This window comes from Canis aureus, chromosome 25 (assembly GCF_053574225.1).
Source record: "Canis aureus isolate CA01 chromosome 25, VMU_Caureus_v.1.0, whole genome shotgun sequence".
Classification (NCBI taxonomy): Eukaryota; Metazoa; Chordata; class Mammalia; order Carnivora; family Canidae; genus Canis; species Canis aureus.
In genome coordinates, this window is record NC_135635.1 from 12,844,623 (window position 1) to 12,870,327 (window position 25,705).

General features: G+C 33.8%; 1 protein-coding gene across 4 annotated transcripts in view; it reads right to left on the bottom strand.

Annotated features, from left to right (window-relative positions):
* The window catches only part of CNTN1 (contactin 1), a 349,722-nt gene that overhangs the window by 65,662 nt on the left and 258,355 nt on the right, over nucleotides 1-25,705 (bottom strand). For 3 of the 4 annotated variants that reach the window (XM_077870439.1, XM_077870441.1, XM_077870440.1), the window contains 2 exons: nucleotides 12,664-12,822; nucleotides 1,083-1,232 (listed from right to left, as the gene is read on the bottom strand). In XM_077870439.1, coding sequence (XP_077726565.1) covers nucleotides 1,083-1,232; nucleotides 12,664-12,822 — 309 coding nt within the window. Of the gene's footprint in view, nucleotides 1-1,082; nucleotides 1,233-12,663; nucleotides 12,823-20,307; nucleotides 20,946-25,705 lie in introns of those variants that run through there. The other variant, XM_077870442.1, reaches the window with a different exon arrangement.

The window sequence follows — 25,705 nt, forward strand, 5'->3', positions numbered from 1 at the left end:
TACAGAATCATCATTTGTATCTGGTAAGTAATAGAGTAATAATCTACAGGGAATTTTAAGAGAGTTTATTGATGGCAGTCCTGTAAATAACTTGACTTTAAAAACTAAGACATTAGCGTTCATCATTCTATTTAGATGTTAGGTCAAGAAATTGAGGAAGCCAGAAATATGGATTAGTGATATTAAGATATCATAACAGAATTTTAATAGTAGTCTGTCCTCCTTTTAAAATCTTTTCTCCCAAATAAAGCACTGAACTTTGGCAAGACATAATAAAAATAAACTCAGAGAGTCTACAAAACATTTTCTTTTTTGTAGACAAGGAATAATAAAAAAGCTATTATTAGAATCAGAACAATATTTTTGCCTGGTTATGCAGGAGAAAAGGAAAATAGAGCTGAGTACTTCTCCTACAAAGGCTATTTAAATGGAATTGGTATTTAGCGTAAAAATGTGAATCTAAATTGGAAGAACAACCAAGGCTGAGCTGTGATAAAAGAGCATATTTAGAGTGACACCTCATATTAAAAGAACACATTATAGCTATTTCTCAGAGATGATGTAACTCTCCATGTGGTATAGCTCTGGAAGTTCTCATCCCATTCTCTCCACTCCCTACTCTCTCTACCCTCCTTGACCATACCACAAGGCCACTCAGTTGTAAATGTCTTTGAGTGGCATGAAAAATTGTGAGCTTTCTAAATCACAGGATCTGCTTAATTAAAAGTCCGCCTGGTTAAGATTCAGAATTTACATGGAAGTTTCTATTCTAAATACAACTTCATTTTAGGGGTCCCTAGTGGAATACGCAGCGATTCTATTTACCTTTTTCCTTGTATTAATTATGTAAAAATATTCTTAAACTTCATATTTCCTTTTTTTTTAAATTTTTGACTGTCTTGACAGAGAATACACGCATCTGTGTGAAATACATACACACATTCTTTTCAGATGAATCACTTACCTCAGAGCATTATTTATGTCCACATACATTCAACCGTATGTTAAAGTGGCACTGAATTTATCAACCTTTTATTTTTTTTTATCAACCTTTTAAATTTTAAAAAGTTTTTTAAACATACCGGCACCATCTGTTTTAATTTTGTTTGATGGTATACTGGGTTCTCCTATACCCAATGTATTGGTTGCTACCACACGAAATTCATACTCCATCCATGGGATTAAATCCACTGCTCTTGCTGCCTCCATATTTCCTTCAATAATTGGGGGATCTAAACAAAATGAACAGTAAGCAGAGACTATCAGTTGAACATCACTTTTATATTATAATACCCCCCATTTTTATTTTACTATTTTTAGAAAATGGCACATCTTCCATTGAGTTGAAATAAAAATACTAACTAGAAACGACAACATATTAAGTTCAAGGGAATAAGCAGAGAGATCATGAATAAGTAATAAACTAGAAAAACTTTGAATCATCTGTTTCATAAGAGGACTAAATTCTGCACTTCTATCAAGCTCCTAGGTCATGATTTTGCTGCTAATCCCTGGGCTCTACCTTGAAGAGCAAGAAGCTGTATTCTGAAGGTAGAATCTAGATATATTTCTTGAGGTAAGAGTACAATGGGGCAGCTAAAAATTTTATAGACTGCCACTGATATTGTGTATGGGTAGTGAATGATTTATTACCATGGTATGTATACGTTTATGCCCTTTTTAGTTGGTTTTGTGCATTTTTACCCAAATCTTTTGAGGTGATGATAATAAATGTTATGATAGTTTATTAAGATTTATTAAGTACTTCTCAGAATTCATGCTGCTAGGTAATGGAAAGATTATAAATTATGGGGAGGATATCATTCAAGATTGCTCATTGCACTGACATATGATAAAACATAAAGAAGGTAGAACTATCCAGTATCTTAAGCCGTCTTAAAATATTTCCACATGTGTTTTCAGTAATTAACCTACACATACATATGCATGTAAATACTTGTACATCACTTATCTGGAAAATTGGTTCCTTCAGGCTTGTCTATGACTCATTATCTTATTATTTAGGGAATTTTTATCTTTCAATGTAGATCATGAATATATAGCTCTTCAAGATGCTATATCCATCTCCACAGTAAATGCTAAACATCCCAGTGTCCAGATTCTGCCTTTTGACAAAAGGCTCAGACTAAGCCATGCCTCACTCTACCATAATTTTAACTCTCCTGGATACTAATTTTGGCATCTCTTCTCTTATTTGGTTATGAACTTGTTCTCTACATTTGACATATATTTTTGACTTTCTGATTAAAAGTTAGGCTTTGCCTTCTCATGTTTTCATTCTGCCTCTATATTTCCTATTTCTTCCACCCTTCCCTCACACCAAATCAGAATTTGCCTTACTTCATATACTGAGGGACTTCTTTAAGATAGTTGGAGGAAGGAAGGTAAAGTTTTAGTTGGTAAAGAGCTCTTCATAAGGAAAAGGGAAAAACAGAGCTGGATGTTATGACACTGGGTAGGGTGGCCCCTCTTCCCTTCTAGAGACCTTCAAATAGTTTTGAGCTTCCTGTGAGAGGAGAAGCTTTTATAGTAGTGGGTTGAATTATGCCTACCAAAAAGTTTTGCCTATGCCCAAGTTACCAGAACCTGTGAATGTAGCTTATTGGAAAAATGGTCTTTGTATAACCTTTCAAGTTTAAGACTAGAATTATATTAAGGATCTTGGGGTAAGATCATCCTAGATTATCTACGTGGGCCCTAAATCCAGTGACAAGTGTCCTTATAAGAGAATCACAGAGGAGAGACATGTGTAGGAAGGGAGGCTGCAATGTGACCACAGAGGCAGACGTTGAAGTGTTGTGGCCTCAATCCAAGGAATATCTGGAGCTACCATGAGTTGGGAAAGGTAAGGAATGAACTGTTTCCTAGAGTCTTTGGAGTGGGTGTATGCTGCTAACATCTGGATTCTGGATTCTGGCCTCCAGAATTATGAGAGACTAAATTTCTGTTGTTTTAAGCAACCAGTTTGTTACAACAGACCTAGGAAACTAATACAGGGTTTTAAAGTCAGAAGGTGATGAAACTATTTGTGAGTTTGTGATTTTATGAGTTTGGGGGCCTAAGTAAAAACGGAAGGCTCAATGAGACAGTCCAACTTCTCCCCTCTTTCCTGTGCTGCAAAATCCTAGTGCCATTTAAATGCCTGAAAAATGCAAATGTTGGAAGCCCTCCAAAGGGTCTCTCCTGACAAGGGTATGGTATTCTCATGATGATCAAGTCTGCCTTGAAGATTTTTCAAGTAGCTAGGCAGTCAACAGGTATGGGCAAGTGTAGTTTGGGTCAAAACAAGAACTGGATGGATGTGCAGTCGAAGCAGCAGCTAATATACTGATTTTGAGCACGTATGAGGATCCAGTATGAAAATACCCCTAAATAAATGGAAGATCAGGTGTATGTTCAAAGAGTAGAATATCATAACTGACCACAAGAGTTATTTGGAGGAATGGTGAAAGGTAAAGAAGGAAAAGTCAATGGGGCTCCTTTTGTGGTGGGCTTTGCATTACAAATGAGGTTATCAGTCCTTTGATTTCAATGACTGAGATGAATAAAGAAAGAATAAGTGAAAAACCTTGAAGTCACTACCATAAGATAAACACCAGCAACAAAACATTGGCTCAGGTATGCAAACAACTCTCTCAGAGGGGAACAAGAAGTAGATGGTAGTAGGATGGACTTCTCCAATGTGTCTTCTGAATGGGTAAAAAATAATTTGATAACTGTAAGTTAAGGGTAATATTCCCTACCACAATTGCTAAAGACATGGAAAGTGCTCTTTTTAGAACAACAACAACAAAATCATAATCATTCCTGTTAATATACATTGATGTCAGAACTTATGAGAATATAAATATCCAAAACAAACATGTTTGGTGTGTGTGTGTGTGTAAAAAAAAAAAAAATATATATATATATATATATATTTGGTTATGTTGTGGTTTGGTTATAATTATATATAAAATATAATTATATAATATTATATAGGTTATATATATATGTAATATCCCCTAAAAACCATCTACGTAAGAACGTAAGAGGCAGGAATAACTTAGCAAAAAAAATGACTAACATTTTCATTTTAGAAAAGTGTATCTAGAATTAAAAGTGGATCTTCTAGGGACACCTGGGTGGCTTAGTGGTTGAACATTTGCCTCAGGTTGTGATCCTGGGATCGAGTCCTGCATCAGGCTTCCTGTGGGGAACCTCCTCTCTGCTATGTCTCTGCCTGTCTTTCTGTGTCTCTCATGAATAAATAAAATCTTTTTTTAAAAAAAGTGGCTCTTCTATCTGGCCTGTTTTCCTTCCTCTAGAATGGGGCAGACATCTGAATACTACATAATGAAAAAAGGATTTAAAAGGATTTCTTTCTCTTTAACTTTTTTCCAGCTCCAAACTCGATGTAGGTAGCCCACACTAAAAATATTTCTTCTGCCTCTCCGTTGTTTATTCATTTGTGGACATACACGTGTTTCTTCTACTTTTTACACATATTTTGGAATTTCTGTGGACCAAATATACCCAGCAGAATGTTTTGAAAATAGTATTACTTAATAAATATAAATATTTGTAACAAATATAAATAAAATATAAATACAAAAGTGATGCTTATTTAGAATAGACCATGTCTCAATGCAAGAAGCATAGCCTTATGTACAACAATCACTTTGTAGGCTCCTTCATCTCTGAATCATGTAGGCTACTGGTGAAAGACAAAGAGAGCACTCTTTCACCTTGCCCCACCACAAAATATCCAACACTCTATGGCTCTTATGCCTATATTCAGCCCATAAATTATCTTGACAGAAAGTACACTTCGTCTCAATCCACTTAATCTCTTTCCCACTCCCTTTAACCATGAGTTGATCCCTTCTCCTCCACTGCTACTGTATTTTACTTCTACTGTACATTTTTATTTGTTTTATTCTGGCTTTAAATATCTTTATAAGTGGATTTTTACCCCATGCCATCTCCTTCCTATTCCTTCAGGTCTGGTAAGAACTGGTATCCATATACTGGATATATTTTATTTTTCTAAAACCACCCATATAGAGAGTTTGGGAGCAGAGTTCAGCTTTCCTTTGGAAGCAGATTCATGCACCAAGTCAAATTAGAACAGTCAGGAACAGAGGGACTTTGTGTCCCCTCTCTTCAGCCAAGTACTTTGCAACTCGTTTATTATTCGTAGAGTCAGAAAGAGAAGAGAATACTTTGCACAATAGAGGCAAGTGCTAGGAATCAGGACTGGGTCTCAAGTTCCTGAGTCGGTCAGTTCAGAATCAGGCCATTTTTTTCTATAGATAATTTCAGTATTGAAAATCAGATCTTAACAAATAATGCCTGTCAGAGGCTTCTCTCTGTAAAAAAACATACTATTAAACTGATGGTTATTTAAATCTCAGTTTTATTTCTGAGTGTAAATCTCAATCAAAGGGATAGAGAGCAGGAGACATAGTACTTATGTTAAGCACTCAGGTCAAAAGACCCTCTTGAGAAGGTCTGATTTTAACAACCAGCCATAAACAGTAATCCATAGATTTATTTGCAAATATGTGGCATCTGTAAGGCTCAGAATAAAACCATTCTAACTACTCTTTGGAGGAAAAGAGAAGCAAGCCTCATGGGTATCCTAAGGCCAATAACTCACAGTACTTTAGTTGCTTGGCAACCGTGCTAATAGCACTCTGCCTTCAGACCACACGACTAGCTGTTTGAAAAGCTTCAGAAATAGCCAGAATGACCTCAGGACTAAAAAACCAAATTGTTTCAAGAATAATCGTAGGCAATATAACCCCACCTGTTCTAGATTCTTTGAAATTGCCTAAAGAATCCTGGTATTTCCTTAGACTTTAAAAACAATCAGAACTTTAGCTTCTTCCTTCTCAATCCAAAACCCAAGTATATGAAACTATCCAGAATCAATTTCGAGGTTTTAACTGATAAAGCAGATCTGTATTTGAGAATGGAAAAGGGCATTTAAAGGCTTTTCACTGGCTCTCTGTTACCTTAGAGTCTCTAGCCCCAACCCATAGGTCTTCTGGCAGAACTTTGCAAGATGCCATAGGTTTGGCAAAGTTCTCTGAAGCAAAAGAGAAGCAAACTATGCTCTGGCATCCCAGAAGATATGATTCATGGATTCTTCTCTAAGGAAAATTTGAATGTAGCCTCATAAAAACCCAGAAATTCATATTGGAAATAAGAATAACAAAAACTGAAGCTACAGAAAGGAAAAGAAGAAAATACTAAATTCTAAAAAGTAAATATTCTACAATGAGCCTAGTGATTTTTTTCTCCATTTTTTTTAACCTATCAATGCAGCAAAGATTAAAAAAAGCACTAAATACTAAGCAAAGACATGGTAGAAGAGATACATACTGGTGGCAGGAATAAAAATTGTTTCTATCTCTCTACAGGGTAATTTTTAGGGTAGCTAATGAGTCTAAGCATGTTCACACTAAATACTTTAATTTACAAGTGTCTATTCTAAGGAAGTAATCCAAAGTCCAGAGAAATATTTATGTATGAAGATGTTAATTTGCAATTCTAGATTTCCATATGAATTTTAAATATAAAGACATTCTTCTTGTTTATTTTAGAAACCACACCCTAGGTTGGCTCTTGCAATTAATTGATCCTCACAGCATGGTTTCTTAGGCCTCTTTTTGTTCAATCGCCTCCCATACACACACCCCATTACCAATAATATTTTATAATTTTTCTTCTCTAAGTAGCAGTGTAGAATCAAACCCAACATTCTAAATGCTATCTGTGTATCTAGTAGAACCTTGAGAATGGCGTCAAATTCCTTCTGTCTAGCCCCTAAAAAGTCCAAGAGAAATAAGATATAGTAGATTGTTTTACAGATATACAGTCTATCTTTAATCTCATTATTCTAAATGAAATCTTTGGACTGCTGAAACTTTTTATCTTTGAAAAATATTTACTGAACATCTTAAATAATTACCTTCATAAAACTGACTTTAGTTCTGCACCTTCAATTTTTAGTCGGCATCACCAGAAATGAAGACTACATGATCGCATGTATTACAAAAAGTATTTTTCATTTCCACTTAGGATACTGTCACAAAGAACTTTACTTACATAACTAACAAAAATAACAGGTAAGACAATCTACAAAATAATCATTTTTCAGAGCCTTTCAGAGGTTTGAGTTTATGAAGAAGTCTAATGAACTAAAGTCATCATAAGTAGAGCAATGAAGAGAGGAGGACAGAATCATTAATGTTCACAAGAAGAAAGCAGTCTAACTTTTCACAGATATTTTAAAGACAAAGTGTAGGTTGTCATGGCTGTATTGAATCCCCAGGAGCCCCCAGATCATGGAGTATCTGTATCCATAAGCAAATTCTTTTTTGTAGGACTTCACCAAGTATAATAAAAAAAGTTGGGAGCAGAACAAGAGAGCCGTGAGAGACCTCCCTCTGAGGCACAGACATCTCAGATCTGCTTCAGTCTAAGAGCAATGCAGGAAAATGCAGACTCTGCCACATGCACTGCAGGCCTTATACTGAATAAATGTGTGGCCATGAGTGTCTGGGTGAGTGGTTGGAGAGCAAAGACAGATCTGCCTCCCCAGAGAGGTACTAGTGCTGTATGTTTGCCAAAGTCTGATTGAACACAGGAAAACTGAGAACTTCTTCTACCCCCAGGAACTCTGGGCTTTAGATTAGTTATCAGACAACAGCTCTCTGGGGAAGAAGAAGGGAAGGGGAAAGAACCCTTACTGAGAGCTGGGCTAGAAGAGCAAGCTGACTTCTGATGGTAAGGATGGAAATCATTCAGATGTGAGAAGGTTTGACCTTACACTTCAATTTACTTGGCCCTCTGCTGCATTGAATCTAACTGCAAAGCTATCACCTTACCTACAGATTATATTGACAAAATGACAATTTGGAAAAAATGATATGCATTTTCCTGGGGATAAGTAATATTTACATTATGGTCTATTATTCTTTTTTACATAATATTTGGGCTTAAAAATTATCAAGGCATGAGAAAACAAAGAAATGTGATGCATTTTTAACAAAGGAAAAAAAATCAACAGGGCCAGACTTAAAGATGGCCCAGTGTTAAATGATCAGACAGGGATGATAGAATGACTACTATAAATATGTAAAAGTATCAAGTGGGGAAGATGCATAACTTATATAAACAAATAAGACATTTCTGTGGAATACTATGTAGGTAATATTAAAAGGAGCCTAATGCTGGGAACAAAAAAAATCCTAGGAATAAAAAGAAATACAAAACCAAAATCATTTTAATGAGATTTTCAACAAACTTAATATAGTGGAACAAAGAATCTATGAAAGTGAATACAAGTCATTAGACACTATCCAAACAGAAACACACACATTTCCATTATCCATGGAACACATCAAACAATCTAACATACATGGCAATATAGATCAAGAAAAAAAAAGAGAGAATGAGACAGAAGAAATACTGGAAGATATAATGACTGAGAATTTCCAGGTTAAGGAAGATATCAACTCAAAATCCAACTTGCCAGGAAACCCCCATCAAGATAAATATATTTTCATCAACTTAAAAGCAGAAATGAAATCTTGAAAATAGCTAGAGATAATGGACATATTAAATAAATATAGGAATATAAGGTAAAAATATTAGTTGACTTCTTATTGATAACAATGAAAGCAAAAAGATGAAGAAAGGATACTTTTGAAATGCTCAAAAAACACTTAGAACTTACATTCAAAAAATTATAGCAAATATGAAATGAAAGAACTTTTCTAATGTACAAGGGCTAAAGGTCTGACTCAGGAACCTTACACTCAGAAATATTTTAAAAGTTCTTAGGAAAATTATACTAGGTGGAAATCCAGTTGTATGTAAAGAAATGGAGAACCCATTCCAAAATGGAACTAAGTCCTTACTTGCACTTAATCTCTCTTGTCTCTCCAGTAAGTGCTTCTACCTTCTACTCAGATGCTAGAGCCAAAGTCCCATGAAGCATTCTCAATTCTGCCCTTTCCCTAAATCTCCATACCTGATCTTTTAGAAAGTTCTGTTTTGCCTTCAAAATATATCTCAAACTCACCCACTCCTCATTCCCACTGCTATATATTAGTCCTAGCATGACATATCCCACCTGGACATCTCTCATCCTCCACATCCTCCCAGCTGTTCTCCATGTTTCTAGTTTTGGCCCTCCAAAAATCCCTTCCCCATACATCAGAAAGTGATTTTTTTCCCCTTCAAATTAGAAATTAGATTATTGCTCTCTTGTTTAAAAACTCCTTATAGGACCTACATGCCCCTGCATATCTTGTCATCCACTATTGCTATTTGCATAATGAACTACCAAATTGAGTGGCTGATGTCATTTTATTGTCTAATTATTTTTATACATAAAATTATTTATGATATATATTTTATGTATAAAATAAAAATTTTTACTGGGCCTATAACATATAGAAATGTAATATATTTAATATTATCTTAAGGGGACAGTTAGAAGCAAAGTTGTATTAGAGTAAGTATGGTAACTCAAATCCACAGAAAAAATGAGGATCGAAAATGGTAAACAAAAAGGTTAATATAACAAACTCTATAAATATGTACTTGCTTCCCTTTCTTGTAGCTTCTTTAGAAGACAGTAACAGAAGAAGTAACAGGTTTGAAGTATATATAGATGTAACATGTATAAAAATAACACACAGCACAAAAAAAAAACTGGTAAGATGCAATGGAGCTATCTAGGAATAACAATCTTGTATCTTACTGAAATTAAGTTAGTAAAAATACGAAGTCTATTCTAGTAAGTTTGGATATATCTGGCAAGCCCCAGAGTAACCATTAAATAAATATGTATGTATTTAAAATTCATTTATTTATATAAATTTTCATATATAGTATATGTACAGTAACCATTAACTATATATATATACACATATATATGTATGTATATATATATATATATATATATATTCTTTAAAAACTGAAATACTACACTAGAAAATATTTACTTAATCCAAAAAAGAGCAGTAAAGAAGGAATAAAGGAACAAAATCAAGTGATACATTTAGTAACCAAAATTCAATAGATGGTTACCACTTATGAGCTGGGTGGGGGGGATGAGTGAAATTGGTGATGGGGATTTAGGAAGTCACTTTTATGATGAGCACGAGCTGATATATGGAAGTGTTGAATCACTATATTGTATACCTGAAACTAATATTACACTGTATGTCAAATAACTAGAATTAAAATAAAAGCTTAAAAAGTAAAAAATAGAAAAAAATGGCAGATATAAATTCAACTGTAAATAATAACACTAAATGTTAATGGATTAAAGAATCCAATCAAAAGGCAGTGGTTGTCAGATGGGATAAAAATTTAAGATGCAACCATGTGTTTCAAGAGAAAACCTACTTTAGATTCAAAGATACAAATATGTTGATAGTTGTAAAAAGACATAACATGTGAACTGGAACCATGAGTAATTTGAGGTGACTATATTAATATTGGAAGCACTCTTTATAAGGTGCAATGCCTGCAGCCTGATTCCTCTTCTCTAATGTTTCTCTTTAGCACTAATCACCATATGACTTTCTCTTCTTTTTCTTTTTTTAATTAAATTAAATTTTATTTAAATTCAATTAATTAATATATAGTATATTATCAGTTTCAGAGGTAGAGTTCAGTGATTTATTAATTGTTCATTGTCATCTTTCCTACTAGATTGTAAACGCTTTGAGGGAAGGACTGTTGTGTACATGTGTGTGATTCCTTTCTCTGTTTTGTTTATGGAGGGTCAGGTGTATATCCAGCATCTAGGACTGGTTCTGGCATACCATGGAGGCTCAGTGAATATGTGTTTAATACATGAGCTGTAAGAGCCCTGATCTGGGGGCTAGAGATAGAATAGTGAATAAAACAAAATCTCCATCCTTATGGAATTTACTTTCTAGTGGAATATATATATATTAAAAACTATATATATATATTTTTTTAACGAAAAGTATAATTTTAATTGGTCTACCCAGTAAGTATACATAATTAATGGAAATGTTTACAATTATTATTCCTTTTTCAAAGCAAACAAAATTTTAAATGTGTTCATTTATTGTATTTTGTGTTCTCCGGTACCTATAATCAGTGTCAATTTGGCTAGATATATAATATTATCTATAGTTTCATCATTATCATCCATTTTCATTCTCTTCAGATAAATAAAACTGCCCATACTTTAGGTTTATCAAACATCTAAATGGTTATTTACATAATTTTTCAAGTGGTCTGATTTTGCCAAGCATATTTCTAGATAAGTCTTACATTTACCAGCATAATGTAATAGAAATATTTCACCTGTTTCTAACACTCATGTGTATTTTATATACTTATGTGGAGAAACTACTCAATATTACAATATATGCCAATCCTCATAACAGGCTTCAAGTTTATATTTGGTTCATTTACCACGATAGGACTAAATTACTAAAGAAAACTAAATCTAAGTTAAAACTTCTCAGTAGTCAATACAAATAAATCCCATCACCTTAAGACAAAGCAAAAATGAGGGCAGGTTTGGGATATTCTGGGATTAATTTTTTTTTTCATTTTTAAAAAAGTATAAAAACATTTTATTCATTTTTGTCTTTTTTTCTTCCTTCTGGTGTCTTCATTATGTATCTAAAATAAACTCTAGCAATTATAAGTTTGTTTAAAATAATGTCAAAATGACAAACAGAAGCAGATATTTTATCAAAAGGATCATTTATCTTCTTTGATGTTATAAGAGATAAACTGCCATGCGATGTTATAGGCTAGTCAAGACAAATGTCACAGGTAATAGTTACAGACAAAGGAAGGCACCCACTCACTCATTTATTTTTTTCTGATCAACTTTTAGAAAATTTTAATATAAGAAAAAAATTAAAATCTAAAACTTCCTTGAAGATTCATTTTGAGGAAGCTCAAAGCAGTTAAGATCATCTTTGAAAAGCAAAGGTTGGGGCAGCCCAGGTGGCTCAGCAGTTTAGCGCTGCCTTCAGCCCAGGGCCTGATCCTGGAGACCCAGGATTGAGTCCCACATCGGGCTCCCTGCATGGAGCCTGCTTCTCCCTCTGCCTGTGTCTCTGCCTCTCTCTCTCTCTCTCTCTGTATCTCTCATTAATAAATAAATAAAATCTTTAAAAAAAAAGCAAAGGTTATATGGTAATATGAATTGGGTTATTAAAGTAATATTTATAATCAAAGTGGCTTTTAAGAAAAGCAGAACTCTAGTATCTATACAATTGTAAAAAATGGATCATAAATAAAAAGCTATAGATGTCATTTGCCAAAAAAAGATCTCCCAAGGTTTTTTCCTAATAAATCTTAGAATTACACATAACTTAAATTAGAAAAGCAGAAAGCCTCTCTTTGCTTTCCCATTATAGATACAGACACACTGCCTCTTCCCCTGCAACTTTAAAATGTCTACATTCCTTGGGGTTTCCTTTACTACCAAGGCACTGGGATACTTAAAAAAAAAAAAAGAGTTTAAAAATAAAAAAGCACGTCAAGGTAGATGATGAAATCCTTAAAGAGTCCAGATATTCATTTTTGATCAAAGAATTCATTTAAAAATATTTACAAAGTAATTGGACAAATGAAACTCACCTGTCTTTGCATCTTTCCAGTCATCTGAAAGAATAGTCTTGGTCTGAATAGTATATTTAGATATAGGACTGTGATTGTCTGAGCCACGGCTCCAAGTAAGTGCCACAGAAGTCGCTCTAATGTCTTCTATTCGCAGACCACCTGGAGGGCCTGGAGGGCCTGGAATGAAAATTTGGGAACTGAATCAGTGAATCCCAGCTAGTGAATTAAGTGCACGGTAAAATACAAAATCATCTTCTTTGAAATTTATCTAAAGGACATTTATATGATATAATCAGTGTTACAACATTCCTTTTAAATATAAACTATAAGAGGTGATAATAACAGTATTTATGGTCTTCACTGAATGATTTCACGGTGTTTCTTTTTAAGTAAAGAGATAAATGCTCTCATTTAAAATGGCATTATTATTAAAGGTATGTATGACAATCTTTGGCTCATAAAATGGATACACATGAAAGTCTTTGACTTATAAAAGGAATTTGACATTACCAGGACCTAACAGGTTGTGGCACAGCACAACTTCATAAATGCTGGATGAATGTATAAATCTGATATGGTAGTACAATTCAGTCTAGATAAGAGAGTAGTTAGATGTTTCACTGTGCCTCCCCCAAATGGAATAAATACTTTTTTATAACCCTAAGTGATTATATGTAATTAATTTTACTTGGAGTAGAAAATTTTGGGAATGACTATATGTATCATTTTGGATAATAAATTTCATGTTATTACAGTAATGTGCATAAATAATATTCAAAGAAATATTTCTACTTCTATAAAATGTAGAAAACAATTGTCAACTCAGAGATATGCCAGAAATTCTCTAAAACATCATACTGAAGAGTCTTAGGACAGATAAATTATTAATGTAGAACATAAAACAATGTTAAAGATAGCTTTTCATAGATGCTTCCTTACTCAGAACCAATATTATTCAATGAGAGCACTGTATCTGGTAATAGAAATGAAAAGATAAATGAGACATAACTCTCCAGTTTTGAAGAGCTCTTTGTCTTGAAAAGGGTATAATGGACCAGCAAATAAATAAGTATAATTGGAAGTGATAAATGCCATGATAATGGGATACAAGATATTTATACCTTGCAGCACAATTTCTTGTTTTCAAAAATGAGAAAAACATCGTTTACATGGTACAGTGGCATTCATTGCTTACTTACAGTGCTAAAGAAGTTTCTCAGTTAATAGAGACACCCTTTAATAGACATTTCAGAAAATACTATCACTCATTTTCTTTGCACCAGAAAGGGTCCATCCCCAACTAAATTAGGCATATTAAATATAATTGCAACTTTGGTAAAATGATATCTTTAGTGTTTCATATTGAATATAGTTGTAAATAAGACATTTGTTTTTATTTCTTAGCTAAATATAAATGCTTTACTATTTATTTGTCAAATCAGATGCTAAGCCTATCTGGCTTTTTTTTTTTCTCCAAACAGGTTTTGATCTTTGCAAAGGTGTAGACAATTTCTGTGTGGGTGATCCCAAGGGGGAAAAGGTGTAGGCAGATTCACACAGATATATTACTGCTAATATTAAAATAACACAAGACACATCCTATTGATGATAGTAAATTTTATTATTTGGATGTATATAACATATAAATAGAAAGGTAAATAAACTTTTATAAATGTTAATCTGTAATAATGTACTTATATTTGTTGATGTTAATTAAAAGTAAAATATACATCATCCAGAATAAATGAAAATAGACACATATGTAATATAGAACACATGCAATATTCAGAAAGAAAAAACTCTTTTCATTACTTCATTACTCCACTTTCATCATCCAAAGTCAATGAATACTTCAGAGTATTAAAACTTAAAAATAGAGATGAAAAATAAAGGAAATTATTTTTAAAAGGAAGGGAAGGTCATGTATTCAGATACTTTTTTCTGTGCACAAAAGTATAGAGAAAATGCTAAGAGGAATTTAAGATAAGATTGCCATAAGTCTTTAAACCATTAAAGTGTGAATTATTTGCCTGCTGTTATTCTCTGAAGTTCTTGGAGTGGCAAATGAGTAATATTTTAAAAGGTCAGACTAGAGTTGGATGTTATGAATGTATTTGTTGGAAATACTATATGCATAATTTCACTCAGTCATCCAGTCATGGAAGAGTAACATTGTTGAGCAAAATATTCTAATTTCCTTTGTCCATTTTTCCCCTTCTGATATATGCCTGACTTCTAATGGGTTTTTAATAAATATTTTAGTGAATACATAAGTGCATGTATCACAATTGAATTTCAGATAGTTCTTTTTTTTTTTTTTTTTCAGATAGTTCTATAAACATAGCAGTCACCACAATACAAGCTCCATACTTCCGTTTGCCTGGAATACCATCATAAAGAGGTGAAGTTAAGAGAACAAATGGAAAGGTGTTGGTTAATATCCTCAAAACCCTGGTGTGGCAATGTTACCTAGTAATGCAGAGCAGACCTATCCATCTAATAATCAATTACAAATATCTCCTGGAAAATACCTGAGAGAAAAATATTATTAAAGGCAGATATTTTAGAGCTTAAAATAGGCTTGACTTAAAATTTTGTGACTTGATTTATCTTGGGCAAATTTTTCAAATTTATTAAGTTTCCATTTTCTCATCTGTAAAATAGGAGTAATAAAAATTGATGATGTAGAATTGTTTTTTTAGGATTGAAATAATATCTTTTAAGGAATGTAATGGTAGACCTGGTCCATAGAAAGCCCTCAGTAAACTAGCTATTAAAAGTATTATTGTGTTTATTCCTGTGAGAGCCTTCTAGGCATCTGAGCTACTTAGCAGGAATAATTATTAGTATTTGTTAATAATTGGGAGGGATCTATTCATCAGATTGTTTATTTACCACTTGTTTTCATTTAAGAATAAAGTGTTTTCTGATAAATTTGTTGAAGATGAGGAAAAGTTGGGAATGTGAGTCCCTTAGTTTATACTAAGAAATCGAGATGTAACAAAAATGGAGGAGTGGTACTATAGAGACAAGCTTGCACAGCCTGGGAGTTCAACTCAGGGCCGGTATGTACTGTCTCCCAGAGGAAGATTTTCAAAGCAGTGTAGCAGATACCACTTGTTCAGTTTTTCTGTTCAGAATGGAGAAAACAAGTATTACAGTAGAAAAAAAATAAATGCAACTACTTGCTCCTCAGCACACACACAAAAAGGCATTAGGAACTGATCACCCATGATTATCCGTCATCAATGGGGGGAAAAAAAAGCAATACATGATTCTGAGTCTGAGTCCTTCCTCTCTCCCTTTCTCTCTTTCTCTTTCTTTGCCTTCTCTTTCTCACTTTTTCTCTGCCTCCTTTTTCTCTCCCATTTCTCTCTCTTCCTCTTTAAGCTCCTATTGTTGTACAAACACTCTCAAGATATCTATTAGTAGAGAATAGAAGCCAGAAAAATGTAAGTAAAATAGACTGTAACATGCAGCCTATTTCATTACTACTCTACTAATATGTAGAATAATAGTGATTTCTTAGGTGGTCCTCAGGCAGATAGCTAATGGTTCCAAAGAATGCTATTTATGCCAAATTTAAATTGTAATGAGACACAGACATTGGTTAGATAGAAAGGACTTTTGGAGTTTGACATGCATTTTAAATGTCTAGATATATTAGATAAGAAATTATTTTAACATTCCATTTTCTTTCTTTTATTTTTAATCATTAAACATCGCTGGTGGGGGGGGGCTTTGGAGGAAGTGGGCTATTTCTCTGACTAGTGTTCGCAAAAGCTTTCTTTTGATTCTTCTTACCATTGTTAAATACTTAGGAAGGGGGAAAGAGAAGGAAATGAAGAGAAAAGTGAGAAAGATCTGGGGGAGGAGATAAAAAGTTATTTAAAGCATACTTATTGTTTTTAGTTTTTATGAAGACAGTCTGGCCAAGTTCTCTTTTTATAGAATTAACAGTGCAAATTCAGTGTTGATACTCTGCATCTCCTTTTCCTATTCAAAATCATAGTGCTCTATTCCCAACTTCCTTGCTTTCTTAGAGCTACTTTTCTTTACTCCTCCCCATGGAGACTGCCACTATATATTTCCTTTTCTAGTTGCATTACCCTCTCTCTTACTATTCTTGTTTTTCACTCATTATGTTTTTTTTTTCCCCCTCTGGCTTTAAATATCCCTCTCCGAGATTGCTGATTGAGAACACTCCATAAAATCTCACCTACGGGGGATAATTAGTGGTCTACCAAAGTCGTTGTTAGTGTTATGTTTCTACATTGTGGGTTCTTCAAAGTCAGGCAGGAGTCTACAATTACTAAAGCTTGTTTCTATCTTTTTTTTTTTTTTTTTTTTTTAGCCTACTGAAGGGCTGTAGAAATAGCCAGAATGGTCCTCTATCATTCTGTGGTTCAATGCAGTCTCAATTTGCCACATCTATACTCTCTTTTCCCAAATTTCTCCAGTTTCTCAATGTTTTATTTTTTTATTTTTATTTTTTTAGTTTCTCAATGTTTTAACTATGAAATCATTGGTTGCAGGCAAATAACAAACATTTCAACGTGTAATACAGATCACACACATTTTAGAGCTCACATAAAGTGATATCTGTACATTAACCAAAGGTGCTAAATTTTAGAAGAGCTATTACAGCTAGTCTGTAAGAGAGTGCAGAAGGAATTAGGACAAGAGACTGGGTTTCCCAGCATAACCCACATGAAGTGAGAAAAAGCCCATTTGAAATTTAGATCTTGTCACCCAAATGTGCCTGTCTGCAAAAGACCTCCGAAGAACTACCTGAACACTGACCACTTTATCCTGTTGTTTTCTTAGATTTGTCTGTATTTTTTAAACAAATGTGAACTCATAACAACATAAAATTTACAGGACATAAAAGGTTAGCAAATAAAAATTTTATATATTTTAATAAGAATATTTTATTGAGTCCTTATTATATTGAAGTAAGTGCTAAATCTTTCATAATTCTTACCAATAACCTAATGATGTAGGGCCATTATTTTCCCTATTTACAGAAGAGGAAACAGAGACATGGACAGATTAAATGACCACAGTCATCTAGCTAGCAAATGACAAAGCTAGGATGTAAACAACCAATCTGCCATGAAACCAACTTTTCAATAAATACAGTACAATCATTTAAAACAGCATTATCAGAATCAAATTAAAAAAATGGTATTGAGCTTTTCTTTGGAGACTATTTATTTATTTATTTATTTATTTAGAGACCTTTCTTGGTGGAAATCATATGAATTACATGGGCACAGCTATATATTTAAGAAAAAAAATGACAAAAACTGTAATACATTGACCATAGCTTTTTAAATCTTTGTTTGATCTGTTAACTCAGATAAATGAACATCAACACATCACCCATTTATAAATTACACACAATTCAGCCCCAGCTTTTCTTGATCACCCTAAAAGTATTGTTAGTCTTTCCTGAATCTTACCAGTGTCTTTAGGAAAAAATACCTATGTATGAACAAAATACAGATGTGGTCTCCACTCAGTTCTTATTCATATGTGAAGTAATCAGAGGAAAAAATAAGTGAGAACACAATTATCTATTAATTCAGTCATTTCTTCTTTAGAAATGTAGTAACATTCAATGAAAAAGAGTTTAGACATTTGAGGAAAAATAGCATCGCCCCCCAAAAAAAAGTACTTTCAAAATGATTATTTATTAGTGCTCAGGTGGCTCAGTTGGTTAAGCATCTGCCTTCAGCTCAGGTCATGATCCCAGGGTCCTGGGAGCGAGTCATGTATCAGAATCCTCGCTCAGCGGTGAGTCTGCCTCTCCCTCGCCCTCTGCTACTCACCCTTGCTCATGCTTTCTCTCTATCCCTACATTTCTCAAATTAATAAATAAAAATCTTTAAAAAATGATTATTTGCATATTATAGGCTGGCCATATTTTCTCAGTCAATAATTGAGACATATTTTCTGATGAATCAAATGGGATAGAAGATTTGAAATTGGGACCCTCCAGAATTAAACAGGATGCATAGCAGCCTTGACTGCCCCCAGGCATCGCTTGAGTCTATGCTAGTACTTAGACATACTAAATACATACTAAATATTTAGAAATACTAAATACAATACTAAATACTAAATACAAATGTGCTTTCTTCCTCTTAAACCCTGATTTTTTAAACAACTGGACCCCAAATTCCTGGTCCTTTTGGGACTCTCTTCCACATGGCACGTGCATTTAATATAAACCTTCATGTTCCAGAGCTGTTGTAAGCATGAAAGACATCTAGTATCACTCTCTTTCCACCTGCAATTACCAGTAAGTAATTAAAGCAAACACCACAGGCAAATATTCTGTGGTTCATTGTTTATTTTTACTAAAAGAGCAAATTTTAATGAAAAGTTTAAATGTTGAGGAAACAAAGCCTTTTCAGCGGAAATTATCTTCCCTTTTAAAACAAAATAATCTTAAGATGACATTAGTGAAAGAACATCAGTTATATTAAGACAGGTGACTTTTTTACCAGATTGTGTCAGCTAAATGCCCTTTATTATTACAGGCCTATTTCTGTTCTCAAAATTAATTAAGACAATGGCTCTACCATAATGTTATGAAACACAGTTCAATGTCATGTGGTTTCTTCAATGTTTAAAGCTGTCCTAAGATGAAGCTGAAAAGTAAACATCTCTACCGTTTAATAGGAGTATAGTAGTCTTTTAATCTCTAACATTTACAAAAGTGAACTTAGATCCATTAGTAATGAGAACCTCTACTTGTCATCAATGAAGTTTATTTAAACAAGAATATTCTCCCTTTCCTGGCAATAAGAAAGTCATATTTATCATGTGATTTCCTTTCTAGTATTTAAATTCAAGACTATATTCCCATCAGGTCTTGGTGGTATACTTTCATTTATGAACTAGATAAGAAGATGCCCACAATGATGATTCATGCATATGTCTCCATGATGATACTTAAGGTACATGAGAATCTCAAATTAATTTTAAATATCTTATTAAAATGCCAATTGATTTGGATCTAAACTCAAAGATTGTTCTATCTGTGATAATGATTGAGACTACAAAACTTAAAAAAAATAAATATGGAAATTAATAACATCTTGATCCAGAGATATGTATTCCTTTATGATGACTAATGAATTATTTTAAAAAGAACACTACATATGTATTGAACAGTCATATCCATATTCCTTAAGCTTTCCTGAGACTTATTCCAACAACAGATGGAGTTACTTGATTTACTAAATGAGAAGTTCATATGATACCCTATACCTAAATATAAATGTGTTTAAGAGCAAAACTATTTCTGGTGAAGCAACAAGAATTTTAAGTATATCTCTTTGACTAATGGGAGAAAATGAAAGTATTTTCAAATAATGAAATTTAAGCAGTTCCAGAAAGAATTATATACACTTCCTTTTTATCCTTCAGTTATGCTTAAGTCCTTCCAGTAAGAATATCAAACTTCCTGCCCAAATTAAAGATCCAAGAGGCTGATGGTAGGAGTTAATAAAATTAAATATGCATGCATGCAATTAATGGCTTGGTATCTTCACTTAAACCTTGCTACTGAGATGACAATTTTCTCAACATGCTGTCCATTTTCACTTCTCAATCCCAGGAATTGTTCCAAAAACCCCACAGAGCCATAGGCAGTCTTGAGTTGTTTATTGTTGCTTTTCATCCATTCTTGCCAAATAATTTATATGGGACCAGGATACAAAAGACTACTGGAGTAATGTCCCTTAGTATGTGTCCTAATTAAGATGACTTCTTAGTGAATTTGACAACAACACTGTTCATTACCTGCTTGGCTAAATCAAACAGTCCATTCAGTGGCAATACCCCTATATTATAATTCACCAGTTCTTCATAATTTTTTTTCAGATAATGAGCTAATTTCTGAGATATGTAATTTCAAAGAAAAACAGTGCATGAAAACACAAAAATTTCACTTGGCCATTTTAAGATGTACTCGGTTAGTTCATAAGCCATTTTTCATATTAGTGAAGCCATATAATTATATTTTTAAGTATCTTCCTGCTCAAAAGTATGTTTAGAAGTTTCAAAAGGAAAAATCCTCTAAGAACTAGATTGGAAGGGAAAACTGCAGAAGCTACAAGATTGAGTTAATTAGTAAAATCTAGTATAATACGTTAAAAAAAAGAAAAAAAGAAAAAAGGCTTTCACACAAATGGTGAGTGTCAACGATCACCAGGTTGGAGGCAGGCTGGCACAGACGGGGAGAAAAGGATCCACCATGTTTTTCTCTCCATCTTTTCTGTTTTTACCTGCAAGAGGAAAGATCAAGGCTGAAGGGACAGTGTGGATGCCCAGTTAGGGGCAGGAAGCCATGTACTTTGGGGATTTGCCATGAATCCTTGATGGGTAAGTTGAAATAAGAGCAAAGAAAAACCTATTCTCCTAGACACTGGAGATGGGAGTCCAACAGAAAGTAGGCTAAAGTGACAAGGTTTGGCCCAATCAAATGTCCCTTCCCCAATAACAGTGATTGCCTTGCTAAAGAGTAAGAGATGTTGCTGGAACCTCCTTCAATAAACAAACAAACAAACAAACAAATGCACACTAGAACCTTTGTTCTAAGACATATGCCTGAAGGCTTCTAACTAAGAAAAAAAATACAGAAGGTGAATTTAGCAATGATTCTAAAAAACTAATCAGTGTTTGGGACTGGATGTCTTGGGAACTTGTGTCTTGAGTACTATGGCATTTGATAGATAGATAGATAGATAGATAGATAGATAGATAGATAGATGATAGATAGATGATAGATAGAGATATGCACACACATTAGTAGCATAGTGGGAGGAATGAAAGGAAGATATTTATAAAAAGTCTCCCTGGTCAATGTGTGAACTGCAACTATTATTATTCTCTTTCATAAATATGGAATCTGAGGCTTACAGTGATTAACTGACTAGCCTAAGACCACAGCTTAATCTGTAGGTGAAGTGGCTTTCTTTTTTTAAAAAAAAAACTTTTTAAAAATATTTTATTTATTAATTTGACAGAGAGAAAGAGCACAAGCAGGGGAGTGAGTGGCAGAAGGAGAAGGAGAAGCAGGCTCCTGGATGAGCAGGGAGTCTGATGCAGGGCTCATCCCAGGACCCTGGGATCATGACCTGAGCTGAAGACAGATGCTTAACTGACAGAGCCATCCAGGCATCCCTGAAGTGACTTTCTAAGGTATGTTCATCTAATGTGAAAAGTCATACCTTTTCTAATGCACCATATAGATCTTTTAATGACTGTATGTGTATATTAACTATATTATTAGGAAAAAAAATCATATAATTTATAGGATGATCATTCACCCTTTTCCCTTACTCATATGTAAGGATAATTTGATTATTAGACTACTTTATAACCACTACTGTCTCTGTGATGATAGCTATTTAAATATAGGAAACAATATCTAAGAAAATTTGCTTCTGCTGACTGCTTTTTGCAACATTTGTCCTTATAATAAATGGTAACAAAGGTCGCAAAACTCAAAAAAGGATTTCTAAGTCTTTTCAATGAGAACTGAAATCAATAATTTTGGATATATTCCATCCATTAACCCTTCCCCCCACCTTTAAAGTTTTGGTGTTTTTTGCTATACTGCCAGAGTTTGCTTCTCTGAAATCTGACGTTTTAAGTCTGGCAAGAGGGTACTATGCACAGTCACACAGTGAGTCTCCCTAAACTGCTGCACAATGCAGTGTCAGTTGCTTGATTTGGGTGAAGTGGATTCAAGGTTGTCCTACAATACACTAACTCTTACTCACTTGCACCATCCCAAACCACTTTCAAAGGAATTGGTGCTCCCCTATTGCCCTGAGAAATGCACATAAATCACAGACAGCTTCCTCACCTCCTCTTCTGTCCACAGAATAGCCATTACTGACTGTGAATACTGGATAATTAGAAATTAAAATAGTGTTTTTACTTTTTTAGGGAGAAAAAAAAGCCTTGGGATTCATGTCAGACTATACAATGACTTGTGTGGTGTTGTGCAACCAAACACGACAATGGAAAAGTGCTGTAGCAGAGGAAAGACCAAACTTAATGTCGTGCGGATGTAATGGTATGTCCTAAGTCACATTCAGATAATACATGCGGTGTACAGGGATCTTGTAGTCAACTTCAAGAGGAAATGGGGAGGGTATGAACTATGGTACAGTTGGATTCGTAGGGTACCAAGAAAGAGTTGTAGAACACTTCTCACATTTCTTCCTTTTTCTTTGATTATGTTTTTTTTTTAAATGACATGTCATCCCTCAAAGCATGATATTCTTTTTTTTTAATTTTTATTTATTTATGATAGTCACAGAGAGAGAGAGAGGCAGAGACACAGGCAGAGGGAGAAACAGGCTCCATGCACCGGGAGCCCGACGTGGGATTCGATCCCGGGTCCCCAGGATCGTGCCCTGGGCCAAAGGCAGGCGCCAAACCGCTGCGCCACCCAGGGATCCCGATTATGTTTTAATTAATCCGAATGATGAAGGTAATATAAGGAGTTGTGTGATAGGAATTCAAAAGGACTAAAATATCCTCTTCGTAATTTCTTAACTGGTCATAGGTTTAGAGAGTAAAGTTTTTTTTGAGTTTCCTTTATTTTTATTTGTTTAGGTGTGGGGAAAAAAAACCCTGTAACCCAATCGAATTCTCAAGGGCTGGACTGGTGATGTTGGCTGGTGTCAGAGAGATGCTGGTGGCAGGAAGCCAGTCTGCCAAAAGCACCATCAAGAAAAAATTGGATGTTCCAGAACCTTAAAATGGCAGATTCCACAAAAATCATATGTAAGAAAATTAGTTAATTGGGGTTTTACACCATTAAGTCTTTCCTTGGTTATGTTTTCAGCAATGAAGTCAAGGTGTTTTTGCCTTCTTTTGTTTGATAAAATGAACCAAAAATAGGAGATTTTAAATTCAGATTTCAAATAACCTAAAACTTTACTCTCCTTTCTAACTTAACTTTGAATTATCATCAATGTCTCACAGTGGTTTGGGTGGACAACTTAATTAATTTGATAAAATAAACCATATGCCAACCGTGAAACAGATGCAAAATAAAAATTATATGATCTGGTTTTTGTATTTCAGGAAGTTAAACATTAAGGAGTAGTACAGAAAAATAAGTTGTGTAGTAAATTTGGAGCATTGGTATCTGGCCACTTTCTGGCTTTGTAAGATGAGAGCTAAACACTATTTCTTTTCCTTTTTTAAATTTCCTTTGCTTATGAAATGGGATTACCAGTTCTTACACTACTACCTCACAGCAATTTTGTTAAGATGACATGATAAAATTTATATGAAAGTCCTGTAGGCATATACATTATAATAGAAGCCAGTTAAACACTTTGAATGAATTAATTTTTAAAGCTAAAGAGCAGATTTTAAAATTAAGCTTTTAAGTCATCTGCTCTATTTATTGTTTTCTGCTATTATAATTGTATGGTGTTGGGTAGCTAAAATATATATTTTTAAATTACTATCATTTCCCTTGTTATTACACCAGCCATAAATAATAACATGGGCAAAAATAAAATTGCAAAAACGTGCATCTGTGACTTTCTATAGAATATTTCTTACCAATAAAGAAAGAGGCCTACCTACTTTTTAATTTCCCACACTGATTATTTTATTTCATTGACTATATCTGAGTTAGTGTTTTCTATATTGTGTTCTAGCAGTGAGCTTGGATGTTACATCTGAAGTCAGACTGCTTGGATTCAAATCTTGTTCTTTTACTTAGCTATATGTCCTTGGGCTAGTAACTTAGTCTCACTGGGACTCAATTTTCCTATGTGTTTATTGAGGATAATAGTATCCATCTCTTAAAATGGTGCCCCATTAGCAATAAGCCTTTAATAAATATATATCTTTATATGCTATAACAAATGCACAATATATGGAATGCATGATATATTTTTATAATATATATCTTTATAATATTATGTCCTATATTATACAATAAATTATGTAATTATATATCCTTATTTTACAATCATAATACATGTCTTTTCACAGCATAAAGATTGGAGTTACAAGCATATAATATTTTGTCAATATAAATTGAAATTATTTTTAAAATACGAACTAATAGCCATTTATTTATGCTCATAGATTTTCATTTATTTATTTATTAAAGATTTTATTTATTTATTCATAGAGACACACACAGAGAGAGAGGCAGAGACACAGGCAGAGGGAGAAGCAGGCTCCACGCAGGGAGCCAGATATGGGACTCGATCCCGGGTCTCCAGGATCACACCCTGGGCTATAAGCAGCACTAATCCACTGAGCCACTGGGGCTGCCCTGCTCATAGATTTTTAGATTGCACAGGTTATCTGTACTGCTATTATAATTTGATATAATTGGCATAATTGTCAGATAAATTTGGTATCATTGGTAAATATACCAAATGTATAAAGTCTATAATATAGACTGCAGTGGAACATCTAAAAGCATACTATGGGTATTAAGTTCCGTAAAGCTTTCCTCCTTCCTCCTTTCTCTCCAGGAATCAGAGTGAGGAGCAGCAAGTTTGCTGATTGTTTTCTAAGGGAGCCATCAATATAGACAGACTGTGTAGCAAAGAATAAGTTCTAGTTTGCCAAAAGCTGACCAGTTTGATTATGAGACAGGAACAATTAATTAAAGAAGAGGAGAAGAAATCTTCCAAGGAAATTTCTCTCACTGTATTCCAGTGAAGAAAGAGAAAAGTAACCTAAATTTGCATTGATGTATACTTTATAGTGTTGTCTACCAGTTTATTATCCTCACAGTTGGCAATTTTTGAATTTGCAAAATGAAGTGTTAAACTAGATAATTTTCAACACTCATCTTAAAACTTAAAATAGGTGACTTATTCTGAATGAATTACATACTTTGTTGGTATATTTGAAAACTACTGGATTTACATCAGTTTGCATTGAACTTACATTGATAAATACAATTTCAAATTATTGGTGTAGTTTGTAATGTCACTAGTAATTGGAAAAGATGTTATTTTTTACTAAAGCTTTTTAAAAATGGGACTAT